At 35.0% G+C, this 19,366-nt stretch overlaps 1 protein-coding gene across 1 annotated transcript; it reads left to right on the top strand.

Annotated features, from left to right (window-relative positions):
* The first annotated feature begins 4,336 nt into the window (after positions 1–4,336).
* Positions 4,337–15,762, top strand: LOC120091039 (uncharacterized). Its single transcript, XM_039048837.2, has 7 exons — positions 4,337–5,024; positions 10,204–10,561; positions 12,355–13,736; positions 13,880–13,999; positions 14,259–14,413; positions 14,587–14,662; positions 15,467–15,762. The coding sequence occupies exons 1-7, from the start codon at positions 4,593–4,595 to the stop codon at positions 15,497–15,499; spliced, it is 2,556 nt and encodes an 851-aa protein (XP_038904765.1). The 5' UTR covers positions 4,337–4,592; the 3' UTR covers positions 15,500–15,762.
* The last annotated feature ends 3,604 nt before the right edge of the window (positions 15,763–19,366 follow it).

The following is a 19,366-nucleotide window of genomic DNA, read 5'->3' as shown; positions in this document are numbered from 1 at the left end:
ATTTGAATAGGACCCATACTTCGACACGATGTGGCTCTTTTTTTTTTTTGTACCTTTCTTATTTATGACATTTGGAGTTTTCTACATGGTTGTTATCCAGTTGTCAAACAGATACGTAAACTTGTCGATTCGACATCTTTGTTATATTTTGCATAATGACGTGTGTTAAAATCACCTTTGAGATTACCAAACTAAAATATATTTTGGATTACGCGAACTTAATCTTATGATGCTTTCCACATTGATATCAAGGGCCTTGTATATGATATATAAAGGAACATCTATTCATTAGGCCTAGAGTTGTGATTTGTAGGAATTAGCCAATTCTTGAGAAAGTGAAGTCATATGGCAGGCTAGTCCTTTCGGCCTCAGCTTCTATATGCCTCTTTCTTGTAAGACTTAAGGCATTAGAAACTTGATCCTCATGTAGTTCCATTTCCTCGTCTTCAGAACTAGGGGTTGATTCTTTTTCTCGATCCTCCTTGTGGCTCGTTCCAATTTTCCTCTCATTTTGGTGGTTCAATTGAGGTGTTAATCTCATTTGTTTCATACTCAAACAAGGGGTTCAGGGGTGCTTCAAGCTATTATTCATCCTCTTCCTTACCTTTTCTATTTTGTAGCTCGAATGTGGTTGCATTTTCATCCTGCATTTTTTTTCTTGGTCTTCATTTTACATTGATGATGTGGAAACAAACCGAGGGATATCTTCCTCAATTGCATTCTTGCTTTTGCTTTTCCCTTTGTTTTGTTATCTTCTTCTGGAGCCTTCATTAAGTTTTGTTTTCCTATTTTTCTCTTTTGACTTCTCTCACCCTCCTCTTTTTTGGTTCCTCTCATCTTCCTCTTTAGCACTATGGAAAGATCTTTTGGTCTCTTGATATCTTTTTCTTCCTCATACTTAATGACTACCTTAGTCGCCTGCTTCGATGCTTCAAGGATCATGGCCTGCCAAAGGTTTTAGGGGATCATCTCTTTCACAGGTTTAGGTAGGTCAGATGTTGCCTTCTTCACTTGGACAACCAACTTTTTTTTGCCTTTGAAATTAGAGTCTTGGTCGATTGGTGCCTAGCCCTTTTTGAGCTGTTCTTGTTTCTTTTGGTGCCTATACACATGCAAGCATAACCTCTTTAGAACTTTCCGAAGATGGGCGAGGTACTTATATTTTTATCTAAAAAGACCTTGGACGTGTGCGTGGAATGCCATTCACTTCTTGAATATTCTTTTGTTGTCAACTATGATTCTTCATCACTTAATTCCTCCACAGTCACTTGAGTCAGGACTTAACTGCAATGAGCTTCCATTGTTTTGATCATTTCCCTCCATTTCTTTGATCTAATATTCATGGTTTTACTTGACTTTACAGTTTTTTGCATGCAAATAGTAGAAGGTGGTACATTTTGACATAGGTTAGAGTCTCAGCTTGCTTCTTCTCATTATCAGCGAAAGCCTCGAGACCACCTTAAGCCTTTTAAATGATTTAGTTGGTTGGTTGGTAATATGCACTTGACGAAGTTATTCCACTGACAAAGTAGTTTAACTATGTCAGTAAACTATTGTGCTTCTTTTCCTTAAACTACCAACAAATTTTCATCAACAAAGATATCTTAGATGTTCATTCTCTTTCTTTTTAGGCTTATTCAGCTAACCAAAATAGATGATCCACAACCAAGAATAGAGTACAATACAAAGAGGAAAGAAAAAAAAAAACTAGCATTCAAACACTCTATCACACAACTTCATACAAACCACGAAGGAGACATTACAATGGCATATCCCTCACACTCTAGTCCCCTTTCACCTTTTTCTATGCCCTCGTTGCATAGAGAGGAGAGTAATCATTCTTCTTCAAACAAATTGATGACAAAATCATGATTTGACACAAAGATGACAGTACAACATCATGTGGGCTTTGCAAGAATATCGATTAACCTCAAAACTTTTGAATAAATAAAGTAAACAAATTACCATCTTTAATCAAGTATGTTAATACAAATTTAAACTCACGCTATACTTTAGAAACCAATGTAATGAAGCAACGTTGTCCAACAACTAGTTCGAGTAGGTCACAAAAACATGTTAAATCTCATGCTTGATAGAAACATTGCAGATATATCAAGACGATTGTTATCACTTGCAATCTTTGCTCTTGCTTTATAAAAGGATTAGATGTAATAGATGAATAGAAAAATATTACTAGAAATAAGAGAGGGAAGAGAAATTGTAAAATATTTGATAAAAAGTTGTGGGTCACATTTATGTATGCAAAATCAAGAGTAGGAATGTAAAGTTATTAATGAAAAGGTAGTGGGACACAAAAGAATAAAGAATGTGAATGAAATTAATAAATGACATTATCTTTTTATGCTGCATGTTTACCAAATTGATTGATTTTATTACTATTTTTTAGATGTAAAATGCCCAAAGTTACAATGCTTTTGAGAAATTTGGAGAGGTGGTTTGTAATTTGTGGATATGCTACTTAGTCATTTGAGGCGTTGAGTTGAATTCATGTCTATGTTTAGAGTGTTGAGTTAAGTTCATATGTCAGAGATATTTCATGCAATTTTTTTTCCTAATATAAATAATATATTTTTATAGTTAGTATTCTTGTCGGGAAACTTTTGTATGCTACATATATATATTTTTTAATAAACTATAAAGTGCACTTTGTTTTATTATTATTTTTTAAATTACACATGTACTCTTGAGAGTTTTGGGAAGAGTTTAGGGTTGACTTTTGGATCATGTATTTCATTTTTTTTAAAAAAATTTAATGAATCACTTTATAAAACTTTGCATGTGACACTTTAGTTAAGTTGAACAAAATTATATTGGATTTGTTGGAACAAAACAAATTTGGATTTACATTATAAGTGAAATATTTTCAAAATGTAATTATACAATAATGATCCTATTAACGGGCATGCTACATGCTTGACACACAAAATATGTAACAATGGCTACATTCTCTGGACCAGTTATATGACACCAACCGAGGAAAAAAATTATATATGTATGGGTCGCCAAATGACCAAGTCCATTTACAAAATATATATATATATATATATATAAATATAAACGTTCATCCAAATTCTATATCTGGTAGATATGTTTGACAACTTCCTTTCGCCTCCCAAATTTCAGTTTATATTTATCATTTTACTATAATACAATGTTATATTTGAATTAATTTGGAAAAAAAAACGTTTTTCAAAAAGTCATTTTCATTTAAACACTTTTGATAAAAACCGTTTAAAAGAAAATTGATAATGTGTTTGGCAACTCTTTCTCAAAAGTGTTTTTATATACAAGTTTGTTTGGTTTGTTTTATGCTAAAAGTATTTTTATTAGTGTCAAATCAATATAAAGGACGACTATACAAATACTATGAACTAATAATTTAAAATAATAGATGTTGGATTTGGTAGAAATGGCCATCAGTGGAGATTTCCAGAGTTGGCCAATGACCGTGGTGATCGGATGTGGCCGGGGTTGGTTGCCAATGGGAGTTAGCAACAGGGGCATCAATGACATTCAAAATTGAGCCCCCAAACACTGAATTGGCAACTCATAGTAACTTATATCCTCTCGCCCAAAACATTTCCTTAGTGTTAATGTCTATTAATTAACTTAAACAATAAAAAAATATAATTAATTAAGTCTCACTATTTTCCCATCGCCCTTAAGATTGATTTTAAAATTTCACTTCATAATTATTTTAAATTTAATAAACGTTAACGTCAAATATTAAAGTAGGAATATTTAGTAAAAAAAAATCGAGGTCAAAAGTATAAATCTTAAAATTTAGATACCAAATTAAAACAAAACTCAAATCTCAAGGGTATAATTATAATAATTTGAAACCTAAAAACTAATTTAAAATCAAACTTACAACTTAAAAACTAAGACATCGTTTGTCAATCATTTTGTTTTTTGTTTTTGAAAATTAAGCGTATACACACTACTTCCTCTCCTAAATTTATTCATTTGTTGTCTACTTTTTACTAATGGTTTAAAAAACAAGGAAAATTTTGAAAAATAAAAAAGTAGCTTTGAAAAAGTTTCTTTTGTTTTGGAATTTTACTAATAATTCAACCCTTATACACAAGAAAGATGTAAATTATGATAAAAAAATAGTTAATTTAAAAAAAATTAGAAAAAAAAGGAATAGTTACAAAAGAAAAAAAAAACGATCTAAAAATAATTTTTCAAAAAAGGAAAAAAAAAAAGGTTTGGTTTGGTTCGGTTCTGACATTGACAATTGCATATCGATTTTGACGTCTATATAAAACCCGGTCCAGGTTTAGTTAAAGTAGAAACCAAACAAGATCAAACCAAACCCTTTCTTTGTCGTCTAAAATCATTCAGATCAGCCACAGACACGGCCGCAGACCCCTTCCCTCTTCCCCCCAAAAACTCAACGCCCTTCCTTTTTCTTTCACTTTTATTACTCTTCCCTCTCTTACTTACCCGCCAAAACCCTCTATTTCTTACGTCTCAATTTTCAATTTTTTGAAATTCCCCCCTTCCCCCTTCCCCCTTCCCCCTCCACCCCACCTTCAACCTCGTTTTCCTCTCTTGCCTCTTCTCCCATGGCCGAACCCATGGAGGAAAACGCGGTTGTTGATGCCGAACCCACTCTTCCCATCGCCGACAAGAGACCAATTGAGATTAATGGCGACGATGAACTTGCGGAGCCTCAGTTGAGGAAGAAACCCCGGAATGGTTGCGACTTGGGTCCGAATCTCAGAAGGGTCGCTGAGATTGTGTTGGTTATGTCCACAATGACGGCGCTGCGTGCTGGGAAGAAGCCGAGTGATGCCGAGGTTGAATTAATGGCTGAAGCTAGGGCTAAGTTAGTTCAGATTTGTGAAGGATTGGCTCCTAAGGATATTGTGGGAAGGGAAGGTATTAGCTCTTTGATTGAAGATTTGGGGTTGCATGGTAATGCTAGGGATCAGAAGTTAGGGTTTCGGGGTCCTAGGTTGACGATAGCGGAGAAGTTGGCGCAGGCAAAGAAGAAGGTATAGTATGCTTGTCTCGGGGTTATTGGGATTGTGGGTTGTTGTGTTTAACTTTGCTACCTGGGTTTTCAATTTTATCTACTTCTGTTTCTTTCTCTTGTTTGTCTGAGGAGGCCAATGTTCTTTCATCATTGTGGTTCTTCATCTTTCCTGCCCTATACTATTTGATGCTCGATTGTGGATACTTCGTGAAGTCAGTTTAATGCTACTCTGCTTGACTGTTAATTATGTCCAAACTAGTTTGGATGAAACCTGTAGGATGAGACTGGATAGGTAATTCTAGTCTTCATTTGGTTACTGATAACCTAGAAATCTTCAATTCTTCCGATGAAAGAGACAAAATGATGTACTTCTCCAGTCTGCTTCCGAGTTCTCTGACTCATTATTCTCGTAGAGATCCATTAGTTTTTCTTTTTCTTTTTGTGGAAGATCCACATAACTTTTCATTAAATAGAAATATAGAATGAAAAGGTTTCATAGAAAAACACAGGCACATGATTACCTAGAAAGTCTTGAATTTGTGTCAAGTTGTAAGTAATTTAGTTGCTATAAAAGGCAATCTTAGCCTTCCAAATAGATTGAGTATTTTTCTTGTAGTTTTGAAAACTCTATTGTTTCTTTCCTTCCATTATTTCTGAAGGCCTTATATGAGAGCATTCTCCAATTATTTTACAAGTGGTGCACCGAAAGCCAAAAGGAATCAAAAGGGTATCTTCAAAAACTGCTATTTCTTTCCCTCTGAACATAACATACCAAAGAAGGGATCAAGTTGCATATCTCTAAAGCATCTTTTCCTTCCGCCAAAAATCTTTCCATCAAACTGCTTCCAAAAGCAATCATCATTCTTCTTTGAGCTAAGGTTTCTGTTCTGTACCATTTATCTTCCCAAAACATTATTCGTCTCCCACATCCCATAATGAACTCAAACAATTTTTTTTTTTTTGATGAGAAGAACCTGCCCCAAAACTACCATAAATTAAAGGAAGGGAAGTTCACTTCTAGCTCAACAGGTGGGAAGTCAGTTTGAACATGAACCAATCTCGCACAAAATTGCTAACGATCTTATCAAGGCATTTGGTAACTTTGGCTGGGTCTCTCATAAGAGAGAATAAATAACAAGGAAGACTGCTCAACACCACCTGAGCAAGGGTTAGCTGCCCACCTTTCGATAGAGACAAGCCTTTCCATTAATCAATTTTCACTTCGAACTTCCCCACTAAAGATATAAGTTTGGCAAAGGCTTTCATAAGAGTGAAGAAATAGCAAGGTAGAACAATATTGTTCTATCTTGAAAAAATGCTTGTTTCTCTAAAGGGAGATGATTAATGCTAATTCAATCTATGTTAAGAGGGATCCTTAACTATTTCTTGTCAATCTTTAGGATTCCAATCTTGATAAGTAAGTCCATGGAGAGAGTGATGAGGAATTTCTTTTGGGAATGAGTTGATAGGGGGAGGATCCCACCTGATCAAGTGGGAGGTGGTTAGTGGATCTAGGAGGGACATTGACATGCTGTGACATGACTCACACCTTTTTTAGTGGCGTGAACGGTGGTTTTGAGGCCTTATTAAAAGCCTCTGGAAAGTTGTTTCTTTGGGTTTTCTTTCCTTTTCTCAATGTATGCATCATAATGTTGGAGGAGGCTCGAAAACTTACTTTTGGGAGGATTGTTGGGTGGGGGATAAGCCTGTGTATCCTGCTTCTGCATTATATCATATTTCAAACAAAGGCTGCATTCCATAGCTTCAGTGTTGGCTTCCTCTAATCCCTCATTTTTAATTTCCTTTGATGTCTGACAGCCTCTGCCTAATAGAGAGGCGACAATTGTGCCAAGGAGAAGAGATGTTTGTATTCGTACCCCTAATCCTTCTAGAGGGGTTTCATGACATTCCTTCTTCCATGTTTTGTTTGTCTCTTCTCCCTTCTCGATTACCTTTGTATTTCCTCTCTTTATGGCAGGTTAAAATCCCAAAGAAAGTTAAGGTCTTTGCGTGACAGGTTTTATATGGGGGAGTGAATGGTTAGGTTCTCATTGGGGGAGTAAATGGTGTGACTCTCAACCTTTTGCTCTCAAATTCCATAATACTTATTCCCTGTCCTACAAGGAGGCTAGGGTGGCGGATTGTTGGTGTGCCTCGAATCACTCATGGGACGTGGGCCTCATAAGGAATATTTTTGACAGAGAAATGGATGACGTGGTTGCGCTTTTACATGTCCTTCACTCTTTGACTTTGTAGAGGGACTGTGACAGACTTAAGTGGAAGATTGATGCTTCGGGGAAATTTACCACAAAGGCTACTTTCTTAAACATTACGAAACAGCCCCTGCATATTACCTTCCCTCTGGTTAATCTTGTTTGGAAGCTGAAAATTCCCAAAAAAGTCAGGTTCTTCCTTTGGTCTCTTGCATATAGAAGTCTAAATACTCATGACAAGCTGCAAACGAAGCTGAAAAATAGCTGTCTTTCCCCCTCTATTTGTTGCCTTTGTATGAAAGACGAGGAGTCTTTGGACCATCTTTTCTTACATTGTGATTATGCTTTTAAGGGGTGGTCAAATATATATAGCATTTTTGGGTTGCAGTGCGGTTTTCCAAAAAAGGTGGATGATTGGCTTTTAGATGGGCTTGACAACTATGCTTTTAGCGGTAAAGAAAAGATCCTTTGGAGATGTGCCACTTGGTCTCTTCTTTGGTGTCTTTGGAAAGAAAAAAATAGTAGAATTTTTTAAGATAAGTTTTTTTTTTTTTTATTCTTTTTGGGCTTTTGTTCAAAATACAGCCTCTTGGTGGTGCACAAATTATACCAAATTCTTTTGTAATTACAGCCTTTCGATGATTTTTAACAATTGGAAGGCCCTCTTGTATTAGTCTTTTGGGGAGGGGTCCTCTCAACCCCTTGCCCTTAGGCTGTGCTCTCATTTCTGTTGGAATACATTTGCTTGTTTCCTATCAAAAAAAAAAAAAAAGAATGCCTAGGCTCTCTTTCTTTGTTTTGTATTTGGAATGGTGCATTCTTTGCAAGAGACATGAGGAAGGCCTTGATCATTTGTTGTGGAATTGTTTGTTTGCTCTCAGAAAAGAGAAACTATGGCTGTTCATGGCCTGTATGTCTTTACATCAACAGAAAGCATTGCTAATGGCAGATTCTAAAACATCCTTGGATGATTTGACTGTCTTGGAAAATTCTTGCATTTCTTTCTTCCTAAACCTTTCACAAAATCATTGAGATGGTACTAGCCCAAATACGTTCTTTGTTGGCCTTGAAAGGGTGGTCAAGAAACAACAACTTTAGCAAACTAAGAGAGTCATTGGGGGATACCAGAGGCCAGTGATAAGCTTCTAGCACTCCCAACCATATATCGGCCACAAAGGGGCAATTGATGAACATACAGCTAATGTGTTTCATGGTTTTCTTTTTCTTTTTCTTTTGGCAAAAACAACACCGGAAGGGAGATAGACTGATCCAAGGACAGCGTTTTTGAAGTCTGTCCATGGTGTCAAGTCAAGAATGGGCTACTTCCCAAACAAGGAATTTGATTCTTTTGGGGAAATTGAGCTTTCATACCCTGGAAATTGAGCTTTCATACCCTTTGGTAAAAGTCTTGAATGTCCGATGGATGTGCAGCAAGTCTTCTCTCCTGTTATTAAGTTTCCAAACTCAAGAATCAGGGGCTTGAGTTATAATGGAGATTATTTCCACTAGTAAAAGCCAAACTCAAGGCCTATGTAAAGAAGAAGTGTATGAGCATTTGAAGGAAGAAAAGGAAAAAATTCTAAGCAAAGAAGATTAGAGAGAATGATTCTTTGAGAGCTTAAAACTCTTGTTCGAGTGATTTGTGTCTTGGTCTATGCAACTCTCTCCAATTTATAAAAGGAAAGAAAAACACAACACAACATATAAGGAGAACTTTGATTTTGGCAAACATTTTCGGATGTGGTGAGAGAGAGAGCCCACTCTAGGCCCAAGAAACAGTGGCTTCAGTTTGCTCAGTTTCTTTGGGACCATTGGAGAACCTTGTTTGGATTGTGTGGAGCATGGGAAAGGGGTGCTAGGTTGTTGTTGGAGGAGGTGCTTCTAAACTGAAGGAAAGGGACAAAGTCCTTGCAAATTAGGGCCTTGTTTTTTTTAATAAATAGAAAAAAAAAAAAATTATTGACCATATTCACTTTTGGTTAAAAAATACTTTTAGTCCCTAAACTTTCTTGAAAATAACAATTTAGTCCTTGAACTTTGGTTTGTTACGATTTAATCCTTGTACTTTCAATTTTGTAACAATTTAATCCTTGAACTTTAGTATGTAACAATTTAGTATTTGTTCTTTCAAATTTGTAACAATTTAGTCCCTAGCGTAAAAAAAAAAAATATCAAAGTTAGATGTCAATTTTTATTATTTTATGATGTTCACCTTGTATTTTGTAAAAATATTGAGTCTCTATTATTTTATCCGTTTATTTATGCAAGAAATCTCAAACTTTAGCACTAATTTCTACAATAAGGTCTAAATCGTTATAAATTTTAAAGTACAAGGACTAAATTGTTATATAATAAAGTTCAGAGATTAAATTATTATAAAATTGAAAATATAAGCACTAAAACGTTACAAATCAAAGTTTAGGGACTAAATTGTTACTTCTATAAAAGTTTAGGGACTAAAAGTGGTTTACAACCTTCACTTTTACTTGTTTATTTTTATTATTGCCTTTTCCAAATGAGTTTTTTTCTCTCCTCATTAGCGTAGAGTTAACTTCATTAGTGTGGACTCTTTGAAAGTTCTCCCTTTTTATAAAAATAAAGATGACATTCAGCCATAATATTATGAAGTTATACAAAATTTAGCTATTTATATCTCTATTTTTGGTTTTTTTATTTATATCTGTATTCCAATGTTACTTATCAAATTGAAACTTACAATACACGATATGTTCCGATACATGAGACACAAATTCTATTTTGATACATGTTCCGTTTCACGAGTTAACAACCTTGATAGTTTAAATATTCTTTTTGTTAATTTGAAGAGCTTTTCGTAATCTTCTTTGGCATGGAGTTTAACTTTTATTCTTTTGTTCAACTTCATATAATCTGCAAAATTGTTTGGCATATTATTGAATAAATGTATGTTCTAGTAATGTCCAAGAACGTGAATGATCAAGAGATTTTTCTTGCTTTCTCATTTAGATGGAAGATTCCAAGAAATATGTCCCACCTCCAGGTTATGGATCCCATCCGACCCAAAAAAATTTCAGTTCATCAGTTGAGAGTCGTGGGCCATTGCCTACAGTACGGATGTTTACCTCAGACAAATCAAGTCCTGTTCCGGCTTCTGTGGGAGGCACTGTGGGTACTCTGCCTTCAGGTCATGTTCCTGTCGCTGGTTCTACATCTATACAGGTTCAAGCACAACTACCGAGCAATGAAGTCAGAACACATATTCTTTCAAGTGGATATCCTATTGGTCATCAAGGAAGGGATTCGTCTTCACTCTTGCATGGCATTGAAAGACCATTAAATGGGACATATGGATCTCAAATGCAAGGTATTTTCTTTTTTCTTTTCTTCTTTTTTTTTAATATGCTTTTGCCCAACGATGGAAGAGTTTAATATGCTTTTGTTGTAGAGCCTTGTTTGCAAATTGGATATCGTGTTTACCCTTTGAGTCTGAATCTTCATGGCATAAAGTATTGTAACCAAACATTACCCCCATCCTTTTGACTGGTTTTCGAGTGGGACTAAAGGCACTTCCTAGAACCTCTAGAAGAACATTTCTTTAGAGCTCGCCTCCTCCCGTCTTGTTCGTTGTGTGGTGGGGGAAGGTAAGGAAACATATTTTTGGGAGGATCAATAGGTGGGGGATAGACCCTTCTGTTCTTCATTTTCTCGTCTTTATCATTTGTCTTCCCTTAAGCATCGTTTCATTTCAGACTTTCTAGTTTGGTTAGGGAGCTTTGTTTCTTCCTCGTTTGGTTTTCTTCGATTGTTGATTGATAGGGAAATGACCGTGGTTGTCACTTTTCTTATCCTTGATTAGAGAGTTTGGTTCTAGGCTTGGGAAAAAAAATGTTCATGTTTGGAGTCGACTCGAAACTATTTCTTTTGGCATGGATTGGATCCCTCTCCCATTAATAAGTTTGTCTGTGATGCTTTGTGGAGGATTAAGATTCCTAAGAAAGTTAAGTTCTTTTCCTGGGAAGTTTTACTCAGTAGACTTTATGGACTGTTGTGGAAATTGTCTTTGTTAGTTGTTTCCTTTTGCTAATTTTTTCCTTGCAAGGTGAAGGAAGACCTGAATCATCTTCTCTAGAGAAGTGAGTTTGGGAGGTTGGTGTGGAATCACTCTTTCTAGGAGCTTGGTTTCATGTTTGCTCCTAAAAGGAGTGTCAGTGGTTTGATTGGGGAGTTTCTCCTCCATTTGCTTTTTTGCTTTTTAGTGAGAAGGGCCACTTTCTTTGCTATGTTGGGTGTACACTTTGTAATGGGATTTATGGCGAGAGAAATAACAAGTGTTTAGAGAGTTGGAGAGAGACCCAATGATATTTGGTCCTTGGTGAAGTTTCATGTCTCCCTTTGGACTTCGATTTCGAAGACCTTTTGTAATTACTCTTTAGGCAACATTTTGCTTTGTTTGACCCCTTTTCTTTAAGTGAGGTGTTGTGGGCTTATTCTTTTCTACATTCTTGTATTCTTACGATCTTTCTCAATTAAAGTAGTTTCTTTAAAAAAAAAAAATTTTGCACAACCAATAAGGTATTGCATGTGAGTAGGGGTGTTCAAAAAACCCGGTAACCCGACCAACCTGGATTACCCAACCCAAACCGCAAGGGTTGGGTTAGGTTAAAAATGTTAAAAAATATTAAATTCGGGTTGGGTCTCGGGTTACCTGACCCGACCCGAATATATAAATAAAAGTTAAAAAAACAGTCAAATTAAAAAAAAAAAATAAAGAACCGGTGACCCAACCCGGCCCAACCCGGAAATTTTGGGTTGGGTTGACCCTCCAAAAAAGAACTAATAGGATTCATTATTAGCCAACCCGAATTTTTGGGTTGGTCCACAAAAATCTTCCAACCCGGCCCAACCCGGACTATGTACACCCCTACATGTGAGTGTAAGAGCATACTCCTGTGATTTTTTATTGAACTCGAGGAACCTCACGTTTGATATTTTCAATATTTTTTATTTTATATATATATATACATATATTCTTTTCTTTCTTGAGCGAGAGTGGGGATAAAACATGATCAAGTGGCTAGTTAAGTTAAAGTCTTTGCTCACAGTTTGTTGCTTTGTCTTTGGATTTATAATGTTCTTGAATGTTTTGGTGGTTTTCAGTTAATTCTTTGGTAAATCAACCTCTGGCGAGTGCTTCAACCTGGTCTGCTCAAACTCAATCCACCTTGTCAGCTAAAGGTGGGCCAGAGCACAAGTTTCCCAATCATTCTGCTGTTAATGCTCATCAGGGAACCACAGACTCAAGAGCATTAAGATCGTCTTCTCAAGCAGCCAGGGACCAGAGCTTTAGACCTATTTCTCAAACTGGTACAGGAAATATTACTGGTCTGCAGCCGCCTTTACAGAGCATGAATTTTGTGCAAGGACCTTCACTTCCTAATAACCACAATGAAATTGTCAAAATTGTTCAGAAGCTCTTACAGCCACAGCTTCCTGATCATCCTACTTGGAATCCTCCTTCAAGAGATTACATGAACAAGGCTGTGACTTGCCAAACTTGTCAAGTTACCATTAATGAGATTGATACTGTACTTATATGTGATGCTTGTGAGAAAGGATATCATTTGAAATGTGTACAGTCACCTAATCAGAGAGCAATTCCGAGAGGCGAATGGCACTGCCCAAGATGTTTAACTATAAGCAATGGGAAGCCTTTACCTCCTAAATATGGGCGTGTCATGAGGAGTAACCCACCACCAAAATTATCGGTCAATACCAGTGGAACTCAGCCACCAGAGAAGAGATCAGGAGCCGTAGAACAGAAGGCCAGTGCTGGTCAGCTGAAGTTGGTTTCTAATGGAGGTTCAGATTTGCCAAATCCTCAGCCTGCTGACTATGGAATCAATGTCAATGAATCATCTGGTATCAAAATTCCAAATGTGGATGAGATTCTTGGAAATAATATTTTACCAATTAGAAAAGACATAGATGAGAAACCAACCTCTTCGACTTCCTTGAATACTCCAGCCAAATCCTTGGGGCTGGTTTGTGAACCCTCTTCTGCTGAGTTATCAAGTGAAATGTCAGCTCAGCAAATTAAAAATTCTCTAGCATCAATAGGTGAAGATAAATCCTCAGCGAAAGCAGAGCCTCTAGAAGAATCCCAAACAACAGCCGACAATTCTAGTAACCCTAAACCCCCTGACATTCCTCAAATTGTTGATCAGCAAATGGTTTCTGAAGGTCCGGAGATACCCTCCTCAACAGCAAGTGCTCATGATACTTCAAATGTGAAGAAAGATGGCCATGAAGTTCTGCAGGAGAATAATGTTGAAAATTTTGAAGCTAGCATCATAAATAGAGAGCAGCCCGGGACTTCTTCCAATGACTTGCATAATATTGAATGGATCGGAGACTCATATCAGATTTTAGATATGAGGGCATACTACAAATCCTGTCGGGTTGATGGTGTTACATATAAAGTTGAAGAATTTGCTCTTTTTCAATCCAGCAATGGGAAATTGATGCCCTATAGGCTTCAGGCGAGGAAATTGTTAAACATAGTTTGATACCTCTTAAAAATTCTAATTGAGTATTTAAGTTGATTGTCGAATTCATATGGTTTTCTTACATTTTATGAAAATTGCATGGAAGTAATATGGGGAAGCCTTTACTCTTAATGCAGTCCTTCAGCCATGAATATGAAAGTGGGTTGAACTGGGCTATTCTTAAGAAGTGTTACTTTTATGAGGACTTGCCAAAGGAAGTTGCCCATCTCCACCTGAGCTCCCCTGAACAAGATGAGGTACACTTTGTTTCTTCTTTTGTTTCTCTAATTTCACCATTTTCCTTGTATGGCCATCTCTTGTGAGCATTTTATGAGATTCTTCATTCTGATATGTTTCTTGCACGCACCTCAAGAAGTTATACTCAGATCTAACGTACATATTGTTGTGGCCTATTTCTATGTGATTGCTAACATCACTCCAGGAAACCTACTAATTTCTGCACTGGTTGGTTTAGAGAGTTTCATATATGGACTTCATATTTGTAATTGTCTGTAGGTATATACGTCCGATGGCTATATTTGTTTAGATGTGGGCTTAATTCGAGGCCCATGTGAAGTTCTTCCTGTTGCCAAGTATAAAGAAGAACTTGAAAGACGAAAACAATTGGGTCTTGGGGCAGACAATGGAATAAAGCCAATTTTCCTGTGCAAGTACGTTGATTTCCTCGAACAATTCTCTACTCCATTTGTTGCTTTTGCAGACCGATATGAAACATTTTTCCTTTATTGAATGTGTATTGGTTGATGATTTGTGACCGATTTCTTCTTAGAGGATGAATTAGCTTGCCGAGTTTCCTTCATTATGGTAAAATATGGTTTTGCAGATGGTTTTATACTGAAGCTAACAAGGAATTTGTACCTTTTACTGGCGCCATCTGTGAAAACTTCTCAGTGACGCAGGTAATAATGGACTTATTAGTCGCCATTTGTTCTAAGATCTTTGTTGGTCATAGCTTGCCATTTATATTTCATCCATTCAAATTGGTTTCTTCTGTTTGTAAACTGTAAACAAGCTGTCATACTCAGGATGTGTGCCAATTGAAGGCACTCTATAATGCTATGATGTTCTTAATCAGTGAAGAATACCTTTTGATTTCTCCATTAAAATGGATTTAGTGTGACAAATTCCAATTGAAGCTGGCCTGTGGTATGGCCAGTGTTTTAAAAAGCCCTGCTGGGCGCGGCTCAAGCGCTTTAGTTTTAAAAATTAGTTATAATTAGAATTTTTCCTTTATTAACTAAAAAAAAGTCAATTTTAGTCGGCCTAAATGCAAAATTTCTTGTGTTCATTTATTTATTATTATTTTTCTGTTTTGTTTCTTTTGTTGTTTTTTTGTTTTGTTTTGTTTTGTTTTTTTTTGTTTTTTGTTTTTTTTTTTTGTATATTTCCACTTCATCTATGCTTTCTTTTCTTTAGGTAGTACTTTTACATATATTTGCGCCTTGCAAAAATAACCCGTGGCTCTTTTTTCTTTTTTCTTTGTGCCTTGCACCTAGACCTCGGAAGACTATTGCGCTTAATTGCTTCTAGAACTTTTGAGTATGATAGTCTTTCTGTAGAATGAGAGTAGGTAGAATTATCAGGCCGTATTGGAAAACATTCTTGCTTCTTGCTACTTTCTTGTGTTTTTTATGTCATAATATGTATTCATTTTTAGTTGTTTCACTTATAAACCTTTCTCAAATTTTTGCATTGATACACAGAGTCCAACCTTGCAAGAACCAGTTGATGGATGAATGTCCCAATATTCAAATGTTTAGAAGTAGGTAGCAATACTCCCAGTTCGTTTCTTCTTTGTGACTGTAATTTAAAGTCGTTTCTTCTCATACCCCATATGAATCCCTAAGTCCTTTCTCCCTCAGGACCGACCCCCTGTTTGTATATTATTGTATCAACAACACATGCCCTGCTTTCACAACGAAAGAGGTGCCCTTGTATTGTAGACATGTGCCATTTTTTAAATGACCGAGATTCATAATATATACATATATATTTTTTACTTGTCATAGCTGAGTGAAGCAAAAATGGTTAATTCTGCTAGTAAAAGAAGCAAAGTCTGGTTATTAGTAAGAAGGGATTTATCCTTTGGGATGTTTGTGGGTTAGGTTGGATTTATTTTGTAGACCCATTATTAGGGTTATAAGTTTTTTCAATCCAAATAACTTTCATTAAATAATGAATCCAACCATAAGACATTTTGATTTAGTTGGTTCGAGTTATATAGATGATTTATTTAAATTTTTGTTATAAAAATAAGTAGAAGGTTAATATGTAAAAATCTTATTTAATTATTTTTATATATTGAATTAAAATTAAGAACTCAATAAATTATAAAAAAGGTATGAAATTAAATAAAATTAAAATAAAAATTAAATAAAATTAAAATAAAAATTGTATCATAAGGAAAAAAAATATATTTTTGAAAAATTAATAATACGTTTAATTTGGATGAATCCATGAAGTTAACTTATTCTTTTCGATAAATTAATTTTTGTGGATAAAATATTTATGGTAAGGAGGCAAGTTCTTATGTCAACTATTTTGCGCAAACAAGGAAATTTCCTCTTTTAAGTAATTTGGCCACTACGCCTATAGAATTGACTCTTTTTCCTTTTAACTATTGAATGATAAAAGAAATTTCGTCAATCCATTCATCATTTTGTCCACTTTGTTTTATATTATTATTATTTTTTTTTGAAAAGTCCATTTTATTTTTCGACATGCATAGATGACCTTTAAATGAGATCCAACTTTTATTTGCCTATTGTGACCATATTCCCCATGGTCAATATGTTTAGAGATTTTCATAATTTTTTTTTCAGTATAATTACAATTTAATTCTTTTAAGAATGCAACCAAAATCTCACATTGGTTAAATAAGAGGATGATCGTTGGTATATAAATGAGGATAACTATCTCCACTGATACGATGTCTTTTGGGATGAGACAAAAAACAAAGCCATGAACGTTTATGCCTAAAGTAGACGATATCATACTATTGTGGAGATAGTTGAAAGTTTTTGTTCCATTATACGATGTTTTTTTTTTTCATGGGCATTTGTCACCTTACCCATCATTTTCTAAGATTCTAGTATTTCATACAATTAAATCTTGGATTTGGCTATGAATTACAATTATTATGACCTAGAAATTGGTTTAGGCATGGGTGTTATGGTTGTTATAGGGTTTTATGGTTTTATAGTCGTTTCATATAAAGTATATATTTTCTTAAATGTATGAATATATTTAATAATATGAGATATATATTTTGTGTATATTTTGATCATATACTTGCAAATGACATGATGAGGACGACGATACACTGAATAAATTTGTAACCGATGGAGCGCATATCTCAATAAAGATGAATAATAATTATAAATATATGTTGGATTATATTAATTGACTTGTTACTTTTCATAGACAAAAGTGATTAACCTTCAAATTATTTTGTACCTAAAATCGTGGAATCTTGATAAAATCACTTAAATCTTTTGCATTTGAGGCATTTTTCAAAAATTAGTAATTTACCATTAAATAATCTGGAAGTCTACATATAATAAAGAAAAGAATTAATCAAATGCAAATATGTGGAGAGATACACAACACTCTAGGAATAAGTATACTATTAAATTTCTGTTGACATGTCAATATTTCCATCGATATTTTCATGTTTCCATGAGTTCAATATCTACATAAGGGGTGGACCGATATTTCTATTATATTGTAGAAAATGTATGAAACACAATAATTAAACAACAAAGTATCACTAATGTATATATAATATAAACAATAGACACGTTGATTTATTTAAAAATCATTTAATGTTTATTTATTAATTTAAATTTAAATTTTATTTATTTTTATTTTCTTTAATAATTTTTCTAGAAATATCCATCGAAATCGAAATTTTTATCAATATTTCTATTGAAATTTCCATAAAATTAAGACTTCGATATTCTATCGATGTCAAAATTTTAAACATTGAGCATAAGTAGTATGAAAGATTAGATGAAATCTAATCACAAAAATATTTAGATGTTTAGATATTCTTTAAATTGTGATTGTAGCATGATCAATTTGGCTAAATTTATCAAATTCTTTTTTAAGGGTGAGCTAAATAAATTTGTTAGTTCTAACTATGATTTTACTAAGTTTATCAAGTTTTTTCTTTTTACAAACTCAAACTTATTTAACTCATTCTTTTATACGAGTCCACAAAATTTTAAATTTCAAAAGGTGCACAAAATCTAAATTCACTAACTTGAATCGACTATCTCTTCCGTACTCTCTTGTGCATAACACTAAGTCTTCCTCCTTTACAGTTCAATATATGTTAGTGAAGATTTGAATTTTTGCCCTTTTGGTCCTATATACCTATTTTCAACACCCCCAAGTTGGGGCGTAAATGTCAGTAAGACCCAACTGGCTAACACAATGATCAAAGTCGTGCCTAAGCAACCTTTTTGTAAAGACATCTGCAATTTGCTGATTTGAAGGAATTTAAGGAATGCATATACTTCCATTGTCCAGTCTCTTCTTGATGAAATGTTTATCAATCTCCACATGTTTGGTCCTATCATGCTGAACAGGATTATTTGTAATACTTAATATAGACTTTGTCACAGAAAAGTTTCATTGGGAGTTCACTGTCTTTATGAAGATCCATCATAACTTTCTTCAACCAGATCCCGTCCTAACTTTTTTCAACCAGATCCCGTCATAACTTTCTTCAACCAGATCTCTTCACATATCCCTTGTTTTTTATTCCTCCAAGTAACCAGATTCCCCCACACAAAGGTGCAATACCCAGACATTGACTTTTTGTCAACAACAGAACCTGTCCAGTCAGAATTGATGTAAGCTTCAATGCAACATTTATCAGACTTCCTAAACATCAAGCCCTTACTAGGAGTTGTCTTCAGATATCTTAAAATACGCTCAACAACCGTCATATGTTCCTCGTAGGGAACTTACATGAATTGACTGACAACACTCACCACGTAAGATATATCAAGTCTAGTATGGGATAAGTAAATTAATTTCCCAACTAGTCGCTGATATCTCTCTTTGTTGACGGGAACTCTGTTATCCATATTATTAAGCTTTGCATTATATTCCACAGGGGTGTCAACAGGTTTACACCCGGGTTATACTTGTCTCTTTAAGTAAGTCAAGAGTATACTTTCGTTGAGATACTGAAATACCCTCTTTTGATCAAGTAACCTCCATCCCGAGAAAGTACCTCAACTTTCCAAGGCCTTTAATTTCAAACTCCTCGACCATTTTATTTTTTAGTCTCATGATCTCAGTAGTATTATCACCAGATAAATCTATGTCAACAACATAAACAATGAGGACTGCAATTCTCCCTGAGACCGACTTCTTTGCAAACAACGTGTGGTATGAGTGCCCTTGATTATACCCTTGGAATTTTACAAAAGTAGTGAATCTGTCAAACCAAGCCCTTGGAGACTATTTTAACCCATACAACGACTTTCTCAATCTGCAGACCTGGTGCTTAAACTGACTCTTGAATCCCGAAGGACTCATGTAGATTTCCTCTTCCAATTCCCCATTAAGAAACACATTTTTTTTTACCT

Source organism: Benincasa hispida, chromosome 11 (genome assembly GCF_027475165.1).
Source record: "Benincasa hispida cultivar pf3 chromosome 11, pf3_genome.v1.1, whole genome shotgun sequence".
Taxonomy (NCBI): Eukaryota; Viridiplantae; Streptophyta; class Magnoliopsida; order Cucurbitales; family Cucurbitaceae; genus Benincasa; species Benincasa hispida.
The sequence above is the reverse complement of the archived record's forward strand: the minus strand, read 5'-3'. Positions and strand labels throughout refer to the sequence as shown.

Excerpts from the sequence above, each read along its gene's own strand:
- LOC120091039 (XM_039048837.2), top strand. The coding sequence starts at position 4,593 with ATGGCCGAACCCATGGAGGAAAACGCGGTTGTTGATGCCGAACCCACT. Across the intron at positions 10,562-12,354 it reads ATATGGATCTCAAATGCAAG|TTAATTCTTTGGTAAATCAA; the intron begins GTATTTTCTTTT and ends GGTGGTTTTCAG. Across the intron at positions 13,737-13,879 it reads TGATGCCCTATAGGCTTCAG|TCCTTCAGCCATGAATATGA; the intron begins GCGAGGAAATTG and ends CTCTTAATGCAG.